The following is a 24,379-nucleotide window of genomic DNA, read 5'->3' on the forward strand; positions in this document are numbered from 1 at the left end:
GAATCGGTTATCAAAAATCTCCCAACAAATAAGAGTCCAGGACCAGATGGCTTCCCAGGGGAGTTCTACCAGACGTTTAAAGCAGAGATAATACCTATCCTTCTCAAACTATTCCAAGAAATAGAAAGGGAAGGAAAACTTCCAGACTCATTCTATGAAGCCAGTATTACTTTGGTTCCTAAACCAGACAGAGACCCAGTAAAAAAAGAGAACTACAGGCCAATATCCCTGATGAATATGGATGCAAAAATTCTTAATAAGATACTAGCAAGTCGAATTCAACAGCATATAAAAAGAATTATTCACCATGATCAAGTGGGATTCATTCCTGGGATGCAGGGCTGGTTCAACATTCGCAAATCAACCAACGTGATACACCACAATAACAAAAGAAAAAATAAGAACCATATGATCCTGTCAATCTATGCAGAAAAGGCCTTTGACAAAATCCAGCACCCTTTCTTAATAAAAACCCTTGAGAATGTCGGGATAGAAGGAGCATACTTAAAGATCATAAAAGCCATTTATGAAAAGCCCACAGCTAACATCATCCTCAACGGGAAAAAACTGAGAGCTTTTTTCCCTGAGATCAGGAACATGACAGGGATGCCCACTCTCACCACTGTTGTTTAATATAGTGTTGGAAGTTCTAGCATCAGCAATCAGACAACAAAAGGAAATCAAAGGCATCCAAATTGGCAAAGATGAAGTCAAGCTTTCACTTTTTGCAGATGACATGATATTATACATGGAAAATCCGATAGACTCCACCAAAAGTCTGCTAGAACTGATACATGAATTCAGCAAGGTTGCAGGGTACAAAATCAATGTACAGAAATCAGTTGCATTCTTATACACTAACAATGAGGCAACAGAAAGACAAATAAAGAAACTGATCCCATTCACAATTGCACCAAGAAGCATAAAATACCTAGGAATAAATCTAACCAAAGATGTAAAAGATCTGTATGCTGAAAACTATAGAAAGCTTATGAAGGTAATTGAAGAAGATTTACAGAAATGGAAAGACATTCCCTGCTCATGGATTGGAAGAATAAATATTGTCAAAATGTCAATACTACCCAAAGCTATCTACACATTCAATGCAATCCCAATCAAAATTGCACCAGCATTCTTCTCAAAACTAGAACAAGCCATCCTAAAATTCATATGGAACCACAAAAGGCCCCGAATAACCAAAGTAATTTTGAAGAAGAAGACCAAAGCAGGAGGCATCACAATCCCAGACTGTTGCCTCTAATACAAAGCTGTAATCATCAAGACAGCATGGTATTGGCACAAAAACAGACACATAGACCAATGGAATGGAATAGAAACCCCAGAACTAGACCCACAAACGTATGGCCAACTAATCTTTGACAAAGCAGGAAAGAACATCCAATGGAAAAAAAAGACAGTCTCTTTAACAAATGGTGCTGAGAGAACTGAACAGCAACATGCAGAAGGTTGAAACTAGACCACTTTCTCACACCATTCACAAAAATAAACTCAAAATGGATAAAGGACCTGAATGTGAGACAGGAAACCATCAAAACCTTAGAGGAGAAAGCAGGAAAAGACCTCTCTGACCTCAGCCGTAGCAATCTCTTACTCGACACATCCCCAAAGGCAAGAGAATTAAAAGCAAAAATGAATTACTGGGACCTTATGAAGATAAAAAGCTTCTGCACAGCAAAGGAAACAACCAACAAAACTAAAAGGCAACCAACGGAATGGGAAAAGATATTTGCAAATGCCATATCGGACAAAGGGCTAGTATCCAAAATCTATAAAGAGCTCACCAAACTCCACACCCGAAAAACAAATAACCCAGTGAAGAAATGGGCAGAAAACATAAATAGACACTTCTCTAAAGAAGACATCCGGATGGCCAACAGGCACATGAAAAGATGTTCCACGTCGCTCCTTATCAGGGAAATACAAATCAAAACCACACTCAGATATCACCTCACGCCAGTCAGAGTGGCCAAAATGAACAAATCAGGAGACTATAGATGCTGGAGAGGATGTGAAGAAACGGGAACCCTCTTGCACTGTTGGTGGGAATGGAAATTGGTGCAACCGCTCTGGAAAGCAGTGTGGAGGTTTCTCAGAAAATTAAAAATAGACCTACCCTATGACCCAGCAATAGCACTGCTAGGAATTTACCCAAGGGATACAGGAGTACTGATGCATAGGGGCACCTGTACCCCAATGTTTATAGCAGCACTCTCAACAATAGCCAAATTATGGAAAGAGCCTAAATGTCCACCAACTGATGAATGGATAAAGAAATTGTGGTTTATATACACAATGGAATACTACGTGGCAATGAGAAAGAATGAAATATGGCCTTTTGTAGCAACGTGGTTGGAACTGGAGAGTGTGATGCTAAGTGAAATAAGCCATACAGAGAAAGACAGATACCATATGGTTTCACTCTTACGTGGATCCTGAGAAACTTAACAGAAACCCATGGGGGAGGGGAAGGAAAAAAAAAGAGGTTAGAGTGGGAGAGAGCCAAAGCATAAGAGACTGTTAAAAACTGAGAACAAACTAAGGGTTGATGGGGGGTGGGAGGGAGGGGAGGGTGGGGGATGGGTATTGAGGAGGGCACCTTTTGGGATGAGCACTGGGTGTTGTATGGAAACCAACTTGACAATAAATTTCATATATTGGAAAAAAATAAAATAAAATAAATACCTGAGAAAAATTGACACAACAATCAACTCCAGGGCATATCTCTGTAAAAATATTAAACTTCAAAGATAAATTAAAGGTACTCAGGCCTCAGCTCCTCACATGCTGCACTTGCAGCCCAGATTCCATACATTGGTGAGTCCTGGCAACAAGTGCCATCCGCTAGCTGAGGCAGCAACCTGAGGGGGAGCTGCAAGCACTGAGATCCCAGACTTATCTTTCATCCTGTTTTCCCAGAAGAGAAGTGGAAATTCCAGTAAAAAGTGACATGACCAACTTACTGAGCTGGTCAGTACAGAAGCAAAGCTGGCTGGAGGAGTTCCTGACTGCCCACCTAGTGCTTTTCCTTCCAGCCACATTTCCTTTTCTCCACTGGAGTAAAAATAAAAATGCTTAGACTGAAAAATTGTACTATATCTCATCAAATCAAAGACTGTAAAACACTTATTTCATCTGCCATTAAGAATGAAAAAATTAGGAGAGGCTGAAAAGAAGATGGAGTAGGAAGATGCTAACCTTACCTCCTCCCATGGATATAACTAGATATCACTCACACCGGTCAGAAAACCGCCCAAAGACTGGCAGAACAAACCCTACAACAAAACATAGAGAAAAGGCCACACTGAACAGGATTGGAAGGGCAGAGATGTGGTGGGAAGCCAAATGGACTGCAGGCCTTTCACCAGAGGGAGGACGCCCTGGGTGCGGACAAGGGAGACACAGACTATCACACTGGGAAACCTGCATGGGGAAGGTGAATCCCCATAACATTTGGCTTTGAAAAAAAGAGGGACTGAGTTTCATGAGTTCTTACAACCAGTGGGACTCAAAATCTGGAATTTTAAAAATCAGCATGCTGGGCTCTGGAAGAGTCTAGATGGCATTAAGAAATTAAGTCCCTGCCATTAAACAGATAGTACAACAAAGAGCCCACAGAGATACAGCACTGAAGCAGCAGTTTTAAAAACACCTGGGGCATATGGGAGGGAGAGTTATTTACTCATTTCAGAACTTATCCTGGAGAATCAGAGACCATTAGGAGAAACTCCTCCAGGAGAAAAAGTGCCATTTCCCTACCCCTTCAGCATAAACATAGGCCACCTGTGGGAACCAGTGCAACACAAACATTCACTAACTAACTTGCTTATACCCCCTCCCCATGCTTTAGCAAATCTGCCCCCTCCAGCCTCAATCCTGGCACTATGGGTCCCCTCCCCAAGGGGATCAGGCAAACCTTGCTAAAACTGCATGCTCTGCCCCTGCACATGTGACCTACCCCCTCCAAACTGGTAGGCTTTGGTCCCAGTGGCAGCAGTGGTAGCAGTTCTCCTCTCACAGAGGACCAGCAGGTAAACCTTGCTAACACTGCTCACAACACATGTGTGGATCTTCCCCCCCTCTAATAAACTCTTGCCTGGAGCCCATCCAAAGAAGTGCCACAAACCTAGCACTGTGCAAGCAGCCCCAACAGTGGCCAGAACCACTCCAAAGTAATGTCTGCCCCAGGGAAAGGGAAAGATAAACACACATAAGTCAGACTGCAGCCCCAGCAGTGTGGTGGGGACAGACAGCTGGTCTTAATCCAGGCTCTGCCCACCAACAAAAACTTCTTGGGACAACATAAGAAAGGCACCAAGCAGTTTGGTGCTACTACATCTCTGGTGAACACGTGGGCTGACTCAACTTCAGCCCAAGGTGACCCCAGACTGGCGCATTAACACCACAGGAACCAAACACTGCCCACAACAGGCAAAAAGAGTAACTGCAGACAACATGACTGAAGGAAAAAGCAGCTCAGTCACAACAGAAGGATGCACACAACACACATAGGGGATATCCCTGAAGCACCACGTTCCAGGAAACAGGGGACATTGCACTGCAGGGCACTACAGGACCTCTTCTTCATAAGGACAGCACTTTCAAGAGCAGGAGACATAGCTGACTTTCCTAACACAGAGAAAAAGACTCAAAGAGACAAAATGAGGAGACAAAGGAATATGTCTTAAATGAAATAACACAACAAAATCACTGCAAAAGACCTAAGAGAAATGGAAATAAGTAATATGCGTGATAGAGAAATTAAAATATTGATCATAAAGATATACACACAGGACTTGGAAAGCATGGAAGACACCATTGAGACCTTAACAAAGAGATAAAAAAGGAACCAGACATGAAGAACATAATGAATGAAATTAAAAATATACTAGATGTAACAAATAGCAGACTAAATGAAGCAGAATAACAAATCAGTGACCTGAAGGAAAGAGAATGGAAAGCAATCAAGCTGAGCAGGTGAAAGGGAAAAAAGTTGTGCAAAATGAGAATAGACTTAAAGAACTCAGCTACACCATCAGGAATAATAATATTTTTATTGCAGGGATCCCAGAGGATAAGAAAAAGAAAAGAGAGAAGACAATTTATTGGAAGAAATATTCACCAAAAACTTCCTGAATCTGGGGAAGGAAACAGAAATGCAGATCCAGGAGGCACAGAGAGCCCTCAACAAAATCAACCCAAGGAAGTCCACACCAAGACATATAGTAGGTAAAATAGCAAAAAGTAGTGATAAACAGACAATTTTAAAAGCAGCAGGTGCAAAGAGAACAGATCACTACAAGGGAAACCCCATAAGGCAGTCAGCAGATTTCTCAGCAGAAAGTTTGCAGGCCAGAAGGAAGTGGCATGATATATTCAAATACTGAAAGGAAAAAAATCTGCCATAAATAATATTCTGTCCAGCAAGGCTATCATTCCTAGTAGATGGAAGATAAAGAGTTGCCCAGGCAAACAAAAGTTAAAGGAGTTCATGACCACTAAACCGGCCCTACAAGAAATTTTAAAAAGGACTATTTGAGTTGAAAGTAAAGACCATAAGTAAGAGTAACAAAAGTAGAAAGCATCAAAGCAGGAAAATAAGTATATCTGTATCAAGCAGTGAAAGGACTCACAAAATGTGACACCATATACCGAAAATGTGCCAGGGTGATGAATAAAGAATGGCTTCAAACTTAAGCAACCATCAACTTAATATGGACTGCTATATGCAGAAGATATTATATACAAACCTAATAGTAACCACAAATCAAAAACCAGTAATAGATATGCCAAACATAAATACAGGGGAATCCAAGTATATCACTAAAGAAAGCCAACTTATTGTGAGAGAAGAGGATAAGGAAAGAAAGGAACAGAGAAGAACTACAAAAACAGCAATAAAACAAGTAACAAAATTGCAGTAAGTACATACCTATCAATAATTACTTTGAATGTAAATGGACTAAATGCTCCAATCAAAGACATGGGGTGATGGAAAAAATAAAAAAAGCAAGACCCATCTATATGCCTACAAGAGACTCATTTCAGACCTAAAGATACCTGCAGATTGAAAGTAAGGGGATGGAGAAACATTTATCATGAAAATGGAAAACAAAGGAAAGTCAGAGTACCAATATTTATATTAGGCAAAATTAGACTTTAAAACAAAGACTGTAACAAGAGATAAAGAAGGACACTACATAATAATAAAGAGTACAATCTAACAAGAAGATACAACAATTCTAAATATTTAGCCACCCAAAATGAAAGTACCCAAATACATAGTCAATAACAAATATAAAGGAAATAATTGATAGTTATACAGTAAAAGTAAGGAACTTTAACACCTCACTTACATCAATGGATAAATCATCCACACAGAAAGTCAACAAGGAAATGGTAACTTTGAAAGACACATTGAGCCAGATGGATTTAACAGATATGTTCAGAACATTCCATCCTAAAACAGAAGAATACACATTCTTTTCAAGTGCACATTGAACATTATCCAGAATAGATAACATATATTAGGCCACAAAACAAGTCTTAACAAATTCAAAATGATCAAAGTCGTACCATGCATCTTCTCTGATCACAATGCTTTGAGACTACAAATAAACCACAAGAAAATATATGAAAAGAGCACATATACATTGAGGTTAAATAACATGCTACTAAACAATGAATGGGTCAAAGAAGAAGCAAAGAGTAAATTTAAAAAATACATTAAGACAAATAAAAATGAAAATACAACAGTCCAAAATCTGTGGAATGCAGCAAAAGTAGGGGATTCTAAGAGGGTTCTGTGATGGTGGTTTATAGTCATATGGGGTTACCTCAAGAAGCAAGAAAATCTCAAGCAACCTAACATTACACCTAAAGGAGTTAGAAAAAAAATCCCAAAACAGTAGAAATAAGGAAACTATAATAAAGATTATAGCAGAAATAAATAAAAACTAAAAATACAATAGAACAGATCAATGAAATCAGGAGTTGGCCATGAAAAAGATCAACAAAATTGATAAGTCAGGCTCATAAAAGAGAGAAGGAGGGGAGGGAGGGAATGAGAGAGAGAGAGGGCTCAAATAAACAAAATCAGAAATGAAAGAAGAGAAATAACAACAAACACTACAGAAATACAAAGGACTGTAAGAGAATATTATGAAAAATTATACACCAACAAAATGGGCAGCCTAGAAGAAATGGATAAATTCCTACAAACATATGACCTCCCAAAACTAAATCAGGAAGAAATAGAAATTTTGAACACACCAATCACCAGCAATGAAATTAAGTCAGCAATCAAAAAACTCCCAAGAAACAGAAGTCCAGAACCAGAGATCTTCAAGATGAATTCTATCAAACATTTAAAGAAGTTAATACCTATTCTTCTCAAGCTATTCCAAAAAAATAGAAGAGGAAGGAAAACTTCAAAATTCATTCTATGAAGCCAGCATTCCCCTGATACCAAAAGCAGATAAAGAAAGCAATCTTGAAAACAAACAAACAAAGCTGGAAGTAACACAATTTCAAATTTCAAGTTGTATTACAAAGCTGTAGTATCAAAAAAAGTATGGTAACAGCAAAAAATAGACACAAAGATCAATGAAATATAATATAAAGTCAATACTATAAAGCTCCTTCAACAAAGGAGGCAAGAATATGCAATGGGGAAAAGATAGTCTCTTGAACAATTGTTGGGAAAACTGGACAGCTACATGCAAAAGAATGAAACTGAACCACTTTTTTATACCATACACAAAAATAAACTGAAAATGTGTTTAGTCATAGATGTGAGAACTGAAAATAAAAATCCTACAAGAGAGCACAGGCAGTAATCTCTCTGACATTGGCCATAAGAACTTATTTCTACATATGTCTCCTAAGGCAAGGGAAGCAAAAGCGAACTATTGAGACTACATCAAAATAAAAAGTTTCTACACAGCAAAGGAAGCAATCAACAAAACTAAAATACAACCTACTGAGTGGCAGATGACTTATCCAGTGAAGCATTAGTATCCAAAATATATAAATAACTTGTAAACTCAATACTCCGAAAATTAACAATCCAATTAAAAAATGGGCAGAAGACATAAATAGACATTTTTCCAAAGAAAACATACAGATGGCCAACAGACACATGAAAAGATGCTCAACATTATCAGGGAAATGCAAATCAAAACCACAATGAGATATCACCTCACACTTATCAGAATAGCTAAAATAAAAAATATATAAGAAAAAATAACCACAAGAAACAAGTGTTTATGAGGATGTGGAGAATAGGGAACCTTTGTGCGCTGTTGATGGGAATGAAATTGGTGCAGTCACTGTGAAAGTCAGTATACAGTTTCCTCAAAAAATTAAAAAATAGAACTAGCATACGATCTGGTAATGACACTACGGAGTATTTACCCAAATAATATGAGAACACTAATTCAAAAGGATATATGCACCCCGATGTTTATTGCAGCACTATTTACAATAACCATAGTATGGAAGCAGCCCAAATGTCCATGGATAGATGAATGGATAAACAGTATGTGTTATATATATACAATGAAGTATTATTCAGCCATAAAAAAAGAATGAAATCTTGCTATTTGCAACAACATGGATGGATCTAGGAAGTATAATTCTTAGCAAAATAAGTCAGTCAGAGAAAGACAAATACATTTGATTTCACTCATATGTGGGATTTAAGAAATAAAACAAATGAACAAAGGGGGTAAAAAGAGACAAATCAAGAAACTATAGAGAACTAACTAATGGTTTAAGAGGGAAGGTGGGGGAGGGGAGGGGTGAAATGGGTGATGAGGGTTAATGAGTGCACTTGTCATGATGAGCAGAGAGTGATGTATGGAAGTGTTGAATCACTATATTGTATATCTGAAACTAATATAACAGTATATGTTAACTATAATGGAATTAAACAGAAAAACTTAATTAAAAAACCATTCACTTAGCCAGCAATTTTATGTCAGGAAGTTTATTTTCAACTAGCAATAATGAAACAAATTTTTATCTGTGAAGATATTCAACACAGCATTAATTATGATAACAAAGAATAGGAAGCAACCTATATGCCCAACAAAAGTAAAATAGTGATATATCCATATGTTGTAGGTATAAACATATCCTATTTTGAAAGAATAACTAATGACCTGGTAAGATGTTCCAATATATGTTGAAAAATGAAAGGTAAGACACAATGAGATTAAAATTTTTGTTAACAAATATTTATGTATCATGAGAGGAAGAGAAAATGGAAGAAAACACCAAATTTTGATTAGTGGTTATTTCTGGGTAGCAAAATTATGAGTTACTTGTATATTTTATTCCTTTACTTTTACATTTCCCTTTGGATATATATTCATATAGTCATTAAAAATGGGATTTTTTATTAAGAAAAATTTATATTTATTTATTTTGATAGAGACAGAGCACAAGTGGGGAGGGACAGAGAGAGAAGGAGACATAGAATCTGAAGCAGGCTCCAGGCTGAGAGCTGTCAGCACAGACCCCGACGTAGGGCTCAAACTCACAAACCTCAAGATCATGAGCTGAGCCAAAGTCGGATGCTTAACTTCATGAGCCACCTAGGCACCCCCCAAAAATAGTAATTTTTTTAATAAAGTGGGAAGTCAACATTTTGCACTGTGTATCACAGGTAACCACCTTTTGTGAAAGAAATTTTGAAATTAGGTAGATAAAAGTCCATTTAATACATTTGTAGCTTCAAACCAAGAATTTTATGCAAATATGGGCTGAACAATTAGATGACCATTTATGAGAAAACTGCTCTGATTTCTGAGCAGCAAGGACCTGACAAGAAGAATGATCAGAGGTGGAACCAGACAGAAAAAAGATGTGGCTCTTGAACATTACTAACCAGAGAGATATTTTTTCTCCATCTAAGAAGGTGGATGCCATTGTTAAGGCCACTAGCTAAAGAGGTTTTGGAAGAGAAACCTGGTAGTCTTGCCCCTGTCTTTCTGAGGCTCCCAAGCTACTAAATATTATCCTAGCTTTCACCACTGTAACTCTGTACACAAGGGGCACATATTGGAAAGTTCAGTGTGCAATACATCACCTGCTGGAGCTAAACCCTGGGCTCTATGCATGATCTGAGTGGCTTCACACCAACCTTTTAGTCAAGCAGATGTCCTGATTATTATTTCAAAGTTACACTGGAGAAAATATCAGACCAGGGTGTACTGTTGCCCTAAAAATCCTTTAATCTTTTATGATATTAATACCAGCCCTCTCAAGCCTACTTGTGAGACCAACCAGTGTTGTTAAATGGCCATGAGAGTCCCTATATTGAGTCCAGCCATGGTTGTCAGCAGGTAGAGGGCCAGGGTATCACATGCTTGGCTCACAAAGGAGACCAGGGACATTTGAATGACAGCCTTGTTTAAGTGATAGGATTATTTCTTTTATGCTTAGCAGAGGAAGATGAACTCTAACAGGAAGATGGTGGTAAAGTGATAAGTTTCTGATCCCATCTCTTAGTAGTGGGGGCAACAATGTGCCAGAGTCCTCCTGAGAGGAGAGCACATTCAGTATCCCCACATCTCATTGTCCAGCCTCGTCCCTCCATCCCATGCCCAAGTCTTCCAGGAGTTTTGATTAACTAATTTTAGTGTCTGAGTAAAACTGTCAAGAATTACTAGTCACTCATAAACAGAAGTGGCCAGTATAAGTCTGCCAAAAGTCAGCATTATGCACAGAAATTGATGTTGGTTCTTACCAAGGTATGACAGTGGAGTTTTATCCCAGGCCCAGCCCAGACAAGTAGTGTCCTGCAGAAGCCCAAGGTCACAGTCTCCATAGGCTTCAGGTCACTCTGCCTCTCAGGCAGAGCTACTGTTTCAAGTCTTAAGCAGGTCTGGTTCTGAGAACCTTCACTGTGCATACATGAACTGTGAGTTTACAATCCAAGAACGTCAACAGAAATCTTGTTCAACACCAAATGTCAGTTCATTTTAGCAGCACCATTTTTTGGAGCTGCCAATGGCCATTCTGCCCATTCACCTACTTTCAAAGTGCAGTGATGCCATATGAAAACAGGCACGCAGGGAGTTAGGACTCCAGCATGGGCCCTGCTCCTTTGGAGCACCTTTTCCTTTGTAGGAGCAAGCATTGGCTGTTTTTCCTCACCCAGGGCTTCATCTCTGTGCTGCCCTCCTGATAGGTGTCCACACATGAATGCGTGTTGCCAGGCTGCCACTGTCTGCAATATTCCTGGGTCCTTTCAAGTACAAGATTTTTCACTGGACAATCTGGTAGGAGGTCTACAGATTCTCATTAGGCAGCCCATCATTGATAGTCAAGGCACAATTCCCAGTTGGAATTTTCAAGAGAACAACATAAAATACCCAGGAATCCCACAACCATTTATTGACCCCAAGAGTCAATCTTATTCAGAATACCTGAATCATGCTCTGTGTTATGAAGCTAATCTCAGCAATAAATTTTTTTTTTTAATTTTTTTTTCAACGTTTTTTATTTTTTTATTTTTGGGACAGAGAGAGACAGAGCATGAACGGGGGAGGGGCAGAGAGAGAGGGAGACACAGAATCGGAAACAGGCTCCAGGCTCCGAGCCATCAGCCCAGAGCCCGACGCAGGGCTCAAACTCACAGACCGCGAGATCGTGACCTGGCTGAAGTCGGAAGCTTAACCGACTGCGCCACCCAGGCGTCCCAGCAATAAATTTTTAATGTGTGTTTTCTTTTAGCTAAGCTCACCTAACACTAACATCTCTCTAATTGCTAAAAACATGTTTATCCTAGTGCTTAACAGTACACATTGCTATTTTTTTAATTAAGTGAGCTTCAGGATCAAATAAACAGAAATTTAAAATGAGCTTTAAAATACCTGAAAAATTCCATGAAAGAGAAGCCATATCCATGCTGCTCAGCAATTCCTGCACAGACTACATTTGACGATGCTCCAATCAGTGTCCCATTACCTGTAATCAAAATTTTTAAAGTAAAATAAAATTTCAGTTTATCTTAGTAGTATGTTTCTGTTACCTTTTGTTCTGCAATATTCAGATCATCTCACAGGCTTTTGATTTGATGATTACTTTACAGGTACTATCAAAGTGATTGCTTTACAAATATCTGCAGAAACAAACAAAACACTGACAACCAGAAAATAAATTTACTGCTTATAAATACTGAAATTCATTCATAGATAGGACTATGACTGTTCTATGTGATAGAAAAGAGGAAATGTTAAGGAGAATTGGTAAATCAGTGTGGGACGTGGTGGCTTTTGTTTACATTTTAAAGGAAAATGTAAGACAGGCTAACAACTCTAGGAGAGAACAGGTGTCTTCAGAGCAGTAGAATGGGATCTCAGATAAGAACCACCTTCCTAAATCCAAGAGGCACAGACAACTCCCTTCAGACATAACTTGAATCAATCTTCTGCACAACATATCACAGTGAAACTGGAAAATACAAGGATAAAGAGAAAATTCTGAAAGCAGCTAGGGATAAACGTGCTCTACATATAAAGGGGGACCTATAAGACTCGTGATGGATCTCTCTACTGCAACTTGGCAGGACAGAAAGGAATGGCAGGAAATCTTCAATGTGATGAACAGAAAAATATGCAGCCGAGAATCCTTTATCCAACAAGTCTGTCATTCAGAATAGAAGGAGAGATAAAGGTCTTCCCAAACAAACAAAAACTGAAGGAATTCGTCACCGCTAAATCAGCCCTACAAGAGATCTTAAGGGGGATCCTGTGAGACAAAGTACCAGAGACATCGCTACAAGCATGAAACCTACAGGCATCACAATGACTCTAAGCCCATCTTTCCATAATAACATTGAAGGTAAATGGACTAAATGCTCCAACCAAAAGACATAGGGTATCAGAATGGATAAAAAAATAAGACCCATCTATTTGCTGTCTACAAGAGACTCATTTTAGACCTGAGGACACCTTCAGATTGAAAGTGAGGGGATGGAGAACTATTTATCATGCTACTGGAAGTCAAAAGAAAGCTGGAGTAGCCATACTTATATCAGACAAACTAGACTTTAAATTAAAGGCTGTACAGAGGGGCCGGACGGAGTGTTTTCAGACAGCAAGTGGGACTTGACATCTGGAAGGTTATAAGCTAACAGCTCTTCTCGGAGAACGGAAGGGCTGGAGAACAATGGGAGGGGGAGTTGTTGAGCCCCGGACACAGAGCTCAGCTTGGCGGGGAACAAAGGTGCTCACCAGCGCCATCTCCCTCACCCATCCCCCAGCCAAAATCCCAAAGGGAACCAGTTCCTGCCAGGGAACTTGCTTGCACCGCGCAAACACCCAACACTGTGCTTCTGCGGATCCATCCCTCCGGCAGATCTGACTCCCTCCCGGTGCTGCAGGGCCCCTCCCGAAGCGATCTCTGAAGGAAAAGAGAGCTGAGCCTGCCCCTCCTGCCCCTGTGCACCTTGCTGATCCACCCCAGCTAATATGCCAGATTCCCCAACACCACAAGCCTGGCAGTGTGCAAGTAGCCCAGATGAGCCATGCCACCCCACAGTGAATCCCGCCCCTAGGAGAGGGGAAGAGAAGGCACACACCAGTCAGACTGTGGCCCCAGCGGTGGGCTGGGGGTAGACATCAGGTCTGACTGCAGCCCCGCCCACCAACGCAGTTACTCCAGACAGTACAGGGGAAGTGCCCCGCAGTCCCACACCACTCCAGGGACTATCCAAAATGACAAAACAGAAGAATTCCCCTCAGAAAAACGTCCAGGAAATAACAACAGCCAACGAGCTGATCAAAAATGATTTAAACAATATAACAGAAAGTGAATTTAGAATAATAGTCATAAAATTAATTGCTGGGCTTGAAAACAGTATAAAGAACAGCAGAGAATCTCTTGCTACAGAGAGCAAGGGATTAAGGAACAGCCAGGAGGAGCTAAAAAATGCTATCAATGAACTGCAAAATAAAAAGGAAACAACTATGGCTCGGATTGAAGAGGCAGAGGAGAGAATAGGTGAACTAGAAGATAAAATTATGGAAAAAGAAGAAGCTGAGAAAAAGAGACATAAAAAAACCCAGGAGTATGAGGGGAAAATTAGAGAACTAAGTAATGCACTAAAGAGAAATAATATACGCATAATTGGTGTTCCAGAGGACGAAGAGAGAGGGAAAGGTGCTGAAGGGGTACTTGAAGAAATAATAGCTGAGAACTTCCGGATCTGGGGAAGGAAAAAGGCATTGAAATCCAAGAGGCACAGAGAACTCCCTTCAGACAAAACTTGAATCAATCTTCTGCATGACATATCATAGTGAAACTGGCAAAATACAAGGATAAAGAGACAATTCTCAAAGCAGCTAGAGATAAACGTGCTCTAACATACAAAGGGAGACCTATAAGTCTCGTGACTGATCTCTCTTTTGAAACTTGGCAGGCCAGAAAGGATTGGCACGATATCTTCAGTGTGCTAAACAGAAAAAAATATGCAGCTGAGAATCCTTTATCCAGCAAGTCTGTCATTTAGAATAGAAGGAGAGATAAACGTCTTCCCAAACAAACAAAAACTGAAGGAATTCGTTACCACTAAACCAGCCCTACAAGAGATCCTAAGGGGGATCCTGTGAGACAAAGTACCAGAGACATCGCTACAAGCATGAAACCTACGGACATCACAATGACTCTAAACCCATATCTTTCCATAATAATACTGAATGTAAATGGACTAAATGGGTCAACCAAAAGACATAGGGTATCAGAATGGATAAAAAAACAAGACCCATCTATTTGCTGTCTACAAAAGACTCATTTTAGACCTGAGGACACCTTCAGATTGAGAGTGAGGCGATGAAGAACTATTTATCATGCCAATGGAAGTCAAAAGAAAGCTGGAGTAGCCATACTTATATCAGACAAACTAGACTTTAAATTAAAGGCTGTAACAAGGGATGAAGAAGGGCATTATATAATAATAACAGGGTCTATCCATCAGGAAGAGCTAACAATTATAAATGTCTATGCGCCGAATACAGGAGCCCCCAAATATATAAAACACTTACTCACAAACATAAGCAACCTTATTGATAAGAATGTGGTCATTGCAGGGGACTTTAACACTCCACTTACAGAAATGGATAGATCATCTAGACACATGGTCAATAAAGAAACAAGGGCCCTGAATGATACATTGGATCAGATGGACTTGACAGATACAATTAGAACTCTACATCCCAAAGCAACAGAATATACTTTTTTCTCAAGTGCACATGGAACATTCTCCAAGATAGATCACATACTGGGCCACAAAACAGCCCTTCATAAGTATACAAGAACTGAAATCATACCATGCATACTTTCGGACCACAATGCTATGAAGCTTGAAATCAACCACAGGAAAAAGTCTGGAAAACCTCCAAAAGCATGGAGGTTAAAGAACACACTACTAAAGAATGAATGGGTCAACCAGGCAATTAGAGAAGGAATTTAAAAATATATGGAACAAACGGAAATGAAAATACAACAATCCAAACGACTTGGGATGTAGCGAAGGCAGTCCTGAGAGGAAAATACATTACCATCCAGGCCTATCTCAAGAAACAAGAAAAATCCCAAATACAAAATCTAACAGCACACCTAAAGGAAATAGAAGCAGAACAGCAAAGACAGCCTAAACCCAGCAAAAGAAGAGAAATAATAAAGATCAGAGCAGAAATAAACAATATAGAATCTAAAAAAACTGTAGAGCAGATCAACGAAACCAAGAGTTGGTATTTTGAAAAAATAAACAAAATCGATAAACCTCTAGCCAGGCTTCTCACAAAGAAAAGGGAGAGGACCCACATAGATAAAATCATGATTGAAAATGGAATTATTGCAACCAATCCCTCAGAGATACAAGCAATTATCAGGGAATACTATGAAAAATTATATGCCAACAAACTGGACAACCTGGAAGAAATGGACAAATACCTAAACACCCACACTCTTCCAAAACTCAATCAGGAGGAAATAGAAAGCTTGAACAGACCCATAACCAGCGAAGAAATTGAATCAGTCATCAAAAATCTCCCAAGAAATAAGAGTCCAGGACCAGATGGCTTCCCAGTGGAGTTCTACCAGACGTTTAAAGCAGAGATAATACCTATCCTTCTCAAGCTATTCCAAAACATAGAAAGGGAAGGAAAACTTCCAGACTCATTCTAGGAAGCCAGTATTTGATTCCTAAACCAGACAGAGACCCAGTAAAAAAAGAGAACTACAGGCCAATATCCCTGATGGATATGGATGCAAAAATTCTCAATAAGATACTAGCAAATCGAATTCAAAAGCATATAAAAAGAATTATTCACCATGATCAAGTGGGATTCATTCCTGGGACGCAGGGCTGGTTCAACATTCGCAAATCAATCAATGTGATACATCACATTAATAAAAGAAAAGAGAAGAACCATATGATCCTGTCAATCGATGCAGAAAAGGCCTTTGACAAAATTCAGCAACGTTTCTTAATAAAAAGCCTTGAGAAAGTCTGGATGGAAGGAACATACTTAAAGATCATAAAAGCCATTTATGAAAAGCCCACAGCTAACATCAGCCTCAATGGGGAAAAACTGAGAGCTTTTTTCCCTGAGATCAGGAACACGACAGGGATGTCCCCTGTCACCACTGTTGTTTAACATAGTGTTGGAAGTTCTAGCATCAGCAATCAGACAACAAAAGAAAATCAAAGGCATCAAAATTGGCAAAGATGAAGTCAAGCTTTCACTTTTGGCAGATGACATGATATTATACCCGGAAAATCCGATAGACTCCACCAGAAGTCTGCTAGAACTGATACATGAATTCAGCAAAGTTGCAGGATACAAAATCAATGTACAGAAATCAGTTGCATTCTTATACACTAACAATGAGGCAACAGAAAGACAAATAAAGAAACTGATCCCATTCACAATTGCACCAAGAAGCATAAAATACCTCGGAATAAACGTAACCAAAGATGTAGAAGATCTGTATGCTGAAAACTATAGAAAGCTTATGAAGGAAATCGAAGACATAAAGAAATGGAAAAACATTCCCTGTTCATGGATCGGAAGAATAAATATTATTAAAATGTCAATACGACCCAAAGCAATCTACACATTGAATGCAATCCCAATCAAAATTGCACCAGCATTCTTTTTGAAGCTAGAACAAGCAATCCTAAAATTCATATGGAACCACAAAAGGCCCCGAATAGCCAAAGTAATTTTGAAGAAGACCAAAGCAGGAGGCATCACAATCCCAGACTTCAGCCTCTACTACAAGCTGTCATCATCAAGACAGCATAGTATTGGCACAAAAACAGACACATAGACCAATGGAATAGAACAGAAACCCCAGAACTAGACCCACAAACTTATGGCCAACTAATCTTTGACAAAGCAGGAAAGAATGTCCAATGGAAAAAAGACAGTCTCTTTAACAAATGGTGCTGGGAGAACTGGACAGCAACATGCAGAAGGTTGAAACTAGACCACTTTCTCACACCATTCACAAAAATAAACTCAAAATGGATAAAGGACCTGAATGTGAGACAGGAAACCATCAAAACCCTAGAGGAGAGGGGCGCCTGGGTGGCTCAGTCGGTTAAGCGTCCGACTTCAGCTCAGGTCACGATCTCGCGGTCTGTGAGTTCGAGCCCCGCGTCGGGCTCTGGGCTGATGGCTCAGAGCCTGGAGCCTGCTTCCCATTCTGTGTCTCCCTCTCTCTCTCTGCCCCGCCCCGTTCATGCTCTCTCTCTGTCTCAAAAATAAATAAATGTTAAAAAAAGAAAAATTAAAAAAAAAAAAAAAAAAAAAAAACCCTAGAGGAGAAAACAGGAAAAGACCTCTCTGACCTCAATCGTAGCAATTTCTTACTTGACACATCCCCAAAGGCAAGGGAATTAAAAGCAAAAATGAACTATTGTGACCTCATGAAGATAAAAAAGCTTCTGCACAGCAAAGGAAACAACAAACAAAACTAAAGGCAACCAACGGAATGGGAAAAGATATTTGCAAATGACATATCGGACAAAGGGCTAGTATCCAAAATCTATAAAGTGCTCACCAAACTCCACACCCGAAAAACAAATAACCCAGTGAATAAATGGGCAGAAAACATGAATAGATACTTCTCTAAAGAAGACATCCAGATGGCCAACAGGCACATGAAAAGATGTTCAACGTCGTTCCTCATCAGGGAAATACAAATCAAAACCACACTCAGATATCACCTCACGCCAGTCAGAGTAGCCAAAATGAACAAATCAGGACACTATAGATGCTGGAGAGGATGTGGAGAAACGGGAACCCTCTTGCACTGTTGGTGGGAATGCAAATTGGTGCAGCCACTCTGGAAAGCAGTGTGGAGGTTCCTCAGAAAATTAAAAATAGACCTACCCTTGACCCAGCAGTAGCACTGCTAGGAATTTACCCAGGGATACAGGAGTACTGATGCAGAGGGGCACTTGTACCCCAATGTTTATAGCAGCACTCTCAACAATAGCCAAATTATGGAAAGAGCCTAAATGTCCATCAACTGATGAATGGATAAAGAAATTGTGGTTTATATACACAATGGAGTACTACGTGGAAATGAGAAAGAACGAAATATGGCCCTTTGTAGCAATGTGGATGGAACTGGAGAGTGTGATGCTAAGTGAAATAAGCCATACAGAGAAAGACAGATACCATATGGTTTCATTCTTATGTGGATCCTGAGAAACTTAACAGAAACCCATGGGGGAGGGGAAGAAAAAAAAAGAGGTTAGAGTGGGAGAGAGCCAAAGCATAAGAGACTCTTAAAAACTGAGAACTGAGGGTTGATGGGGGGTGGGAGGGAGGAGAGGGTGGGTGATGGGTATTGAGGAGGTCACCTTTTGGGATGAGCACTGGGTGTTGTATGGAAACCAATTTGACAATAAATTTCATGTATTGAAATAAATTAAATAAATAAATAAATAAATAATAAACAAACCAAATAGAGATCAAGAGACAAAAAAATAAAAAGAAAGAAAGAAAGAAAGAAAGAAAGAAAGAAAGAAAGAAAGAAAGAAAAAGAAAAAAAAGAACCACCTTCCTTAGGATTCCAGGCCCAGACCCCCAAGAGAAAACCCTGACTGTCTGTTGATGGAAGGATGGATGCAAACAAGTGGGATAATTAAATGCCTCTCTGGGTGAGCCTTTCTGACGGTGTACAAGATCTGTGTGAAGTCATAACCTACACATGCATACATACTGGTTAGGTCTCATGGAGAGGGATGTGGTCCAAGACGAGCCCCCCTTCATCACTACTGATTCAGGGAAGAGTGAATTTGTTTGATGAAATTGATCATCATCTTTTAACCCCTAATCTCAGAGGTCAGGGCTCAAGAATAGGCACATTACCCAGGCTCAGCCAGTTTTGTTCAGTTCTAACATGTGTGCATAAACCACCAAGGAAAAGGCTGTGTTTCCTAAGGACTAGTGAAATTTGAGACACAAATCTGGAACTTCCTACTGCCTGTTGACACAAGGAAGCAGCCTCTCTGAGACTTCACAACATAAGTAACAGCAGAGCAGGAGAAGGAAAACCAAGGGTTGAGTCTTGGCTGCAAAAGTTCAGCCCCTAAGTGCTCTCTTTTCTGAGAATCCAATAACATATAATCTCTGCATCTTCCAGAGTGCTGAGTATGGAAAGAAGTACAGAATAAATAACCTCAGAGCAATGTGGCCTTCTGGATTTTTCCACTAGAGGAGGCGCACAGCCTGGGGCTCATTCTCCACGACAGGCACTTGCAGATGAGGTGTCAGTGCAAATGACACTCAGCTGAATGCACATTCCTCCTCCTTCCTTCCTTGCAGTCCTATCCTCTCATTGAAACACACAGGCAACAAAACCACCTGTCAAACATGCAGCCTAGACTGCTTGTGCAAAGGCTAGTGAAGGCAAGCTCAAGCTTCATCTCACTCTCTCTGTTTCTCTTCTATAGACAATTTAGACTGGTTTTTTTCAGTGAAAACCTTTGACATCCATTTATATGCTTGCTCAAAAGATGAAGACTTTGGATCTTAAGAACACAATAAAATCCTTCAGGGTCTCCCCAGCACCCTGAAACCACCAAGCCCAAGCCTTGTGATGGCAAGACCTCCTTGAGATTAGCCCCACTCTGCTTGTGGTCACTGTGTTTCTTATATCCCATTTTTGTGACAGTCCACTGGTTTCTCAGTGCATTCAGAGTATATGGCACTACCAAGAGTAACAGGAAGGGCAGTGGTGGCTTTGCACATGACAGAGAAGGTCATGACACACTGACACCAGTCTGCTGTGCACAGAACAGACTTTAGGGTGGTGATAGAGGAAGCGGGGAGCCTGGTTGGGGGACATGCCAGGCTATAGGTGATACTGCCTTGCTCCAGGTGGTGTGGGAGGCAGACCAATGCTCCCCACTCCCACTGCAAAGAAGCCCATGCCTTAATCCTCAGGACCTGTGGTTATGTCATCATGTTACCCTGTATGGCAAAGGTGACTTTGCAGAAGTAATTCAGGTAATGGACCCTAAGAAAGGGTGACTATCTAGGACCCTAGATTCACTAGGTGGACCCATTGAATCACATGAACCCTTAAAAGCAGAAAATTTTCTCCAGCTGAAAGCAGAAAAGAAGCCTCAAAGGGAGAGTCGGAGATATTCCAGGGGCTCAGAGAGAACCCGAGGAGGGGTGGGGGTGGTAGAATAAATGGGGTGGGGAGAGTCAGAGAGATCATAGTGGGGTCAGAAGGATCCCAGGAAAGATCTGAAAGGGGAGGGAGGTATTCCCACCACGAGCAGGATTCCACACATTGTTGCTAACTCTGAGATTTGGGCCCAAGTTCCAGAATGAGGAGGCCTTCTGGAGCTAAGGGCAGCCCAGCTTACAACCAGCAAGGGATGGGGACTCAGTCTTACAGCTGCAAGGAACTGGATCCTGGCAACAATCTGAGTGAGCTCAGAAGCAGACCCATCCCAGAGCTACCAGAAGGGAGCACAGCCTGCAGACACTTTAATCTTGGCTTCATGAGACTCTAAGCAGAGATCCATCTGAGCCACCCTTACCTGGAAGATAAGAAATATGAGATAATAAATCCCCTAAGTTTTTCTGTGTGTTACAGTAGTGATAGAAAGCTCATTCAGGTGATTCCAGGATTCCAGGACCATTCTGAAGACCTCTTGTGTTTCAGACATCTGCTAGAACTGAGTCTATTTCCATGTCAATTCTGACGTCTGTCTCTACTCCTCTCCCTGATTTACATTAGCTTCTTGCTAATTTCCCAATCCTAGACAGCTCTCCCTTCCATCCCAGTAGGCCACTCTCTGTGGAAAAACCAGCTCATACCCTCTTGGGGCTCAGGGAGTACATGTTCTTGGGGAGACAGGACAGACATACCACGTAGGAGATGCATAGCAGGCATGAGATCACAGAGGCCGAGAGAAATGTTCAGAGGGACAAGTCCACCAGGCCGTGGCCAGATAGTAGTGCTGCCCTGAAGAAGAGGAGATTTAGGAGGCAGCAAGGAGAATGAGAAGGAAGAACCAGCTTCAACAAGACCTGGATGTGGGGTGAGTTGTACTGGAGAAGTATTTGAGAGGGACAAGACCAGATGTCTTCTCAGTGTCTACTCAGGATCAAAAGCATTCTAAAGGCTTGGAGTCTCATCTTCATCATGATCTCTGAGGTTCCCAGTGTCCCCATGAAGAAACAGGCACAGAAAAGCAACATGCTGAAATGTTGGGGCTGAGACGTGAAAAGCCCAGGACTAGAACCAGCTGTTTTGACTCCAGAGAAGGATCAGAGAAGGCAAGATTCAGTCTGCATGACATATACCCGAGGCCTTTCTGTAGAAAGTCATGCAAAGCATCTGAAGGTCTTGAGCAGGTGGTGAAATACGAATTCCACATCAATTACGGCTTTAGACAGCCTCCTCTTGGTGTGTCACACTGACATATCCCATCACCCTGACAGCCAGCTGGCTCCTGCTCTGGGTCAGGAGACCCACCAATGAGATTCCACACCCTGGCAAGCCATCCTGTCCTGCAAATGTTTCCATGTCTACCAAGGTTGTCCCCACAGGGAAGCCCATGATCCTCAGAGGACCCTGCCTACCAGTCTCCATTGCAGGGCACATACCTCAGTGCCTGGACGGTGCCTGCCCTGCCATTCCCAAACACTGCTACTCCAGGACTTAACATGGAGAGCTCTGCTTCTGGATTGCATGGAGCTTAAACACGTGATCCAGGGGCACATTCAGCAACCTATGTGAGCTCCAAAACTAAAAAGCAATACTTTTCTTCTCTCCTGTTAGGGATTCATAATTGAAAAAATACCCTTTTTTCCAGTTAAGATGGCATTCCCTAGATCAATAGCATCTCATCATACTGGAGTTGGTATGAATTCCTCAACTGCAATGTGCCACTTGCCAAAAAATGAAAGGCCCTCCTGTTGCCAAGGTGCACTGGCTCAGTAGGTAAATTTGTTCCTGAACAATTCCAGATTCGGGGAATGGAAGGGAAGGGAAAGGGCAGCAGCTTGGTCTTCTGGCTGCATGACAACTTGGGCAGGAATAGGAGGGCTGGGTGGGGACAGAGAGGTAAAGTGAAGAGCCCCATGACTCAAACTCTTTCCTTAGAGGGAAGATGAGACAGAGAAATGAACAAGGGCTGGGCTGATTTCTCTCATGTATAGCAGTTGCTCAGCTTTTGTACATTTCACTCCTATCCACCTTTTTAGGAATGTAGCACGGATGGCACAATGGGGATTGCTATTCCACAAAAGCCCTTTTTGCACTGGGATATGTCTTCACACCCTGGCCTCCTTCCCCCAGACCTGCCTTTCAGTCATCCCTTTGCATTCAGCCTCCTTAATGCCTTGTAAACTGGAAGGTGGTGCATTAATTTATTAAATTTCTTTTAAGAATGTTTTCAACTATGAGTAACAGAAAACCTAGCTAACACTGGTTTACATACAAAGGGAAATAATCTCCTCCCTTGTAACAAGAAGGCTTGGGGCAGAGGTCTGGAGAATTAGTTCAGTGTCTCATAAGTAATGTCAGAGGCAGGTCTTCATAATTCTCTTGGCCTCAGCCTCCCATCACAGATGGTTTTATGGTTGTTATATCTAAGGTTGGAAGCGTGAAGAGGAACTGATACCAACACATTTTTATCAGAAGGGCAAAATCTATGTCAACAGGCTCCAAAACAGGTTTCCCTCATGTCTTATTGGTCATCAAAATGAGACAAGCAGAGTAGATGAGCTACCAGAGCAACTATTACAGTAGAGGGACACAACAGAGAAGAGAGTGGGAGCAGTGTTGGGTCAGCCAGACCATAGGTCCTGCACAAACATTGGAAATAGAGTATATCAGTGGGCATAGTGGAAATAATGCTAGATTTTGTTCTGAAGACCTCCATCAAAATCCAAATCTGCTAAGCTGTATAACCATGAGTAGTCACTGACCAGCTCTGTTATAGCGATTAAAATGGTTTGGGTTGTAAGGAAAAGAAGATGCAAAACAGGAAGGTGTTGGTAATATAGGTGTTATGACAGGGAGTCAAAAGTGGGGCAAGTCAGGACTCATTGTTTGTTTCAGAGCTCAGTTGCATTGTCCAGGACCATTTATTTCCACCTGTGTGCTCTGCCACTCATCAACACTGTCTTGGCCCCACACTCGGGCTGGAAATGACTCCAGGTATCTCATTACCACATGACAGGGGACAGTATCCAGAGAAAGAAGTAGGACCAGTCTCTTGCCTAAGGTTTGTTCTCAGGATCAGGGAAATCATTACCAAGATCCCCTCTATACCCACAGAATAACTCCCTCATGTCTCCTTGACTCAAATGTCTTTGACACAGAGCAAGAATCCATCTGGCTATCTCTGACTCATTATTACTGGGGAAGAAATGTAGGGGAGACATGTGAATAAAATGAGGACAGTCACCACTTTTCCTGGGCATCTCATAGGATAGTTGGGGTTCACATAAGGTTAAGAATGTGAGGATACTATTCAGATGCCAATGGTTGTTGCAGCAATTTAATAAGATGCTAACAGACTTTTGATGGTATTCCATGTATGGCATGGGTTCCATGTGGTAGAGAGAAAGAGGTCTTAGGTGTCACTACTGTGGATTCCAAGTTCTTAGATTTACTAGTTGTATGACATTGGGCAAGTTTCTAAGCCTCTTTGAGTTCTAAAATTTCACAAAGATGGCATTTGTATGTATGCACTCATGTAATGCTTTTACTCTGGAAAATTTGCTTCTATTATTTCTTGGATAAATTCCTTCTTTCATTTCATTCTGTCCTTCCTGAGATTTTTCTAGAAGTTAAATATGGG

General features: G+C 40.9%; 1 protein-coding gene across 1 annotated transcript in view; it reads right to left on the reverse strand.

The window, feature by feature from the left end:
* OCA2 (OCA2 melanosomal transmembrane protein) overlaps positions 1 to 24,379 on the reverse strand; it is a 516,689-nt gene that overhangs the window by 158,221 nt on the left and 334,089 nt on the right. Inside the window, exon 23 of the mRNA XM_053888812.1 lies at positions 11,901 to 11,994. Coding sequence (XP_053744787.1) covers positions 11,901 to 11,994 — 94 coding nt within the window. The remainder of the gene's footprint in view (positions 1 to 11,900; positions 11,995 to 24,379) is intronic.

Source organism: Panthera pardus, unplaced genomic scaffold (genome assembly GCF_024362965.1).
Source record: "Panthera pardus isolate Hobbes unplaced genomic scaffold, ASM2436296v1 HiC_scaffold_24, whole genome shotgun sequence".
NCBI classification, from domain to species: domain Eukaryota; kingdom Metazoa; phylum Chordata; class Mammalia; order Carnivora; family Felidae; genus Panthera; species Panthera pardus.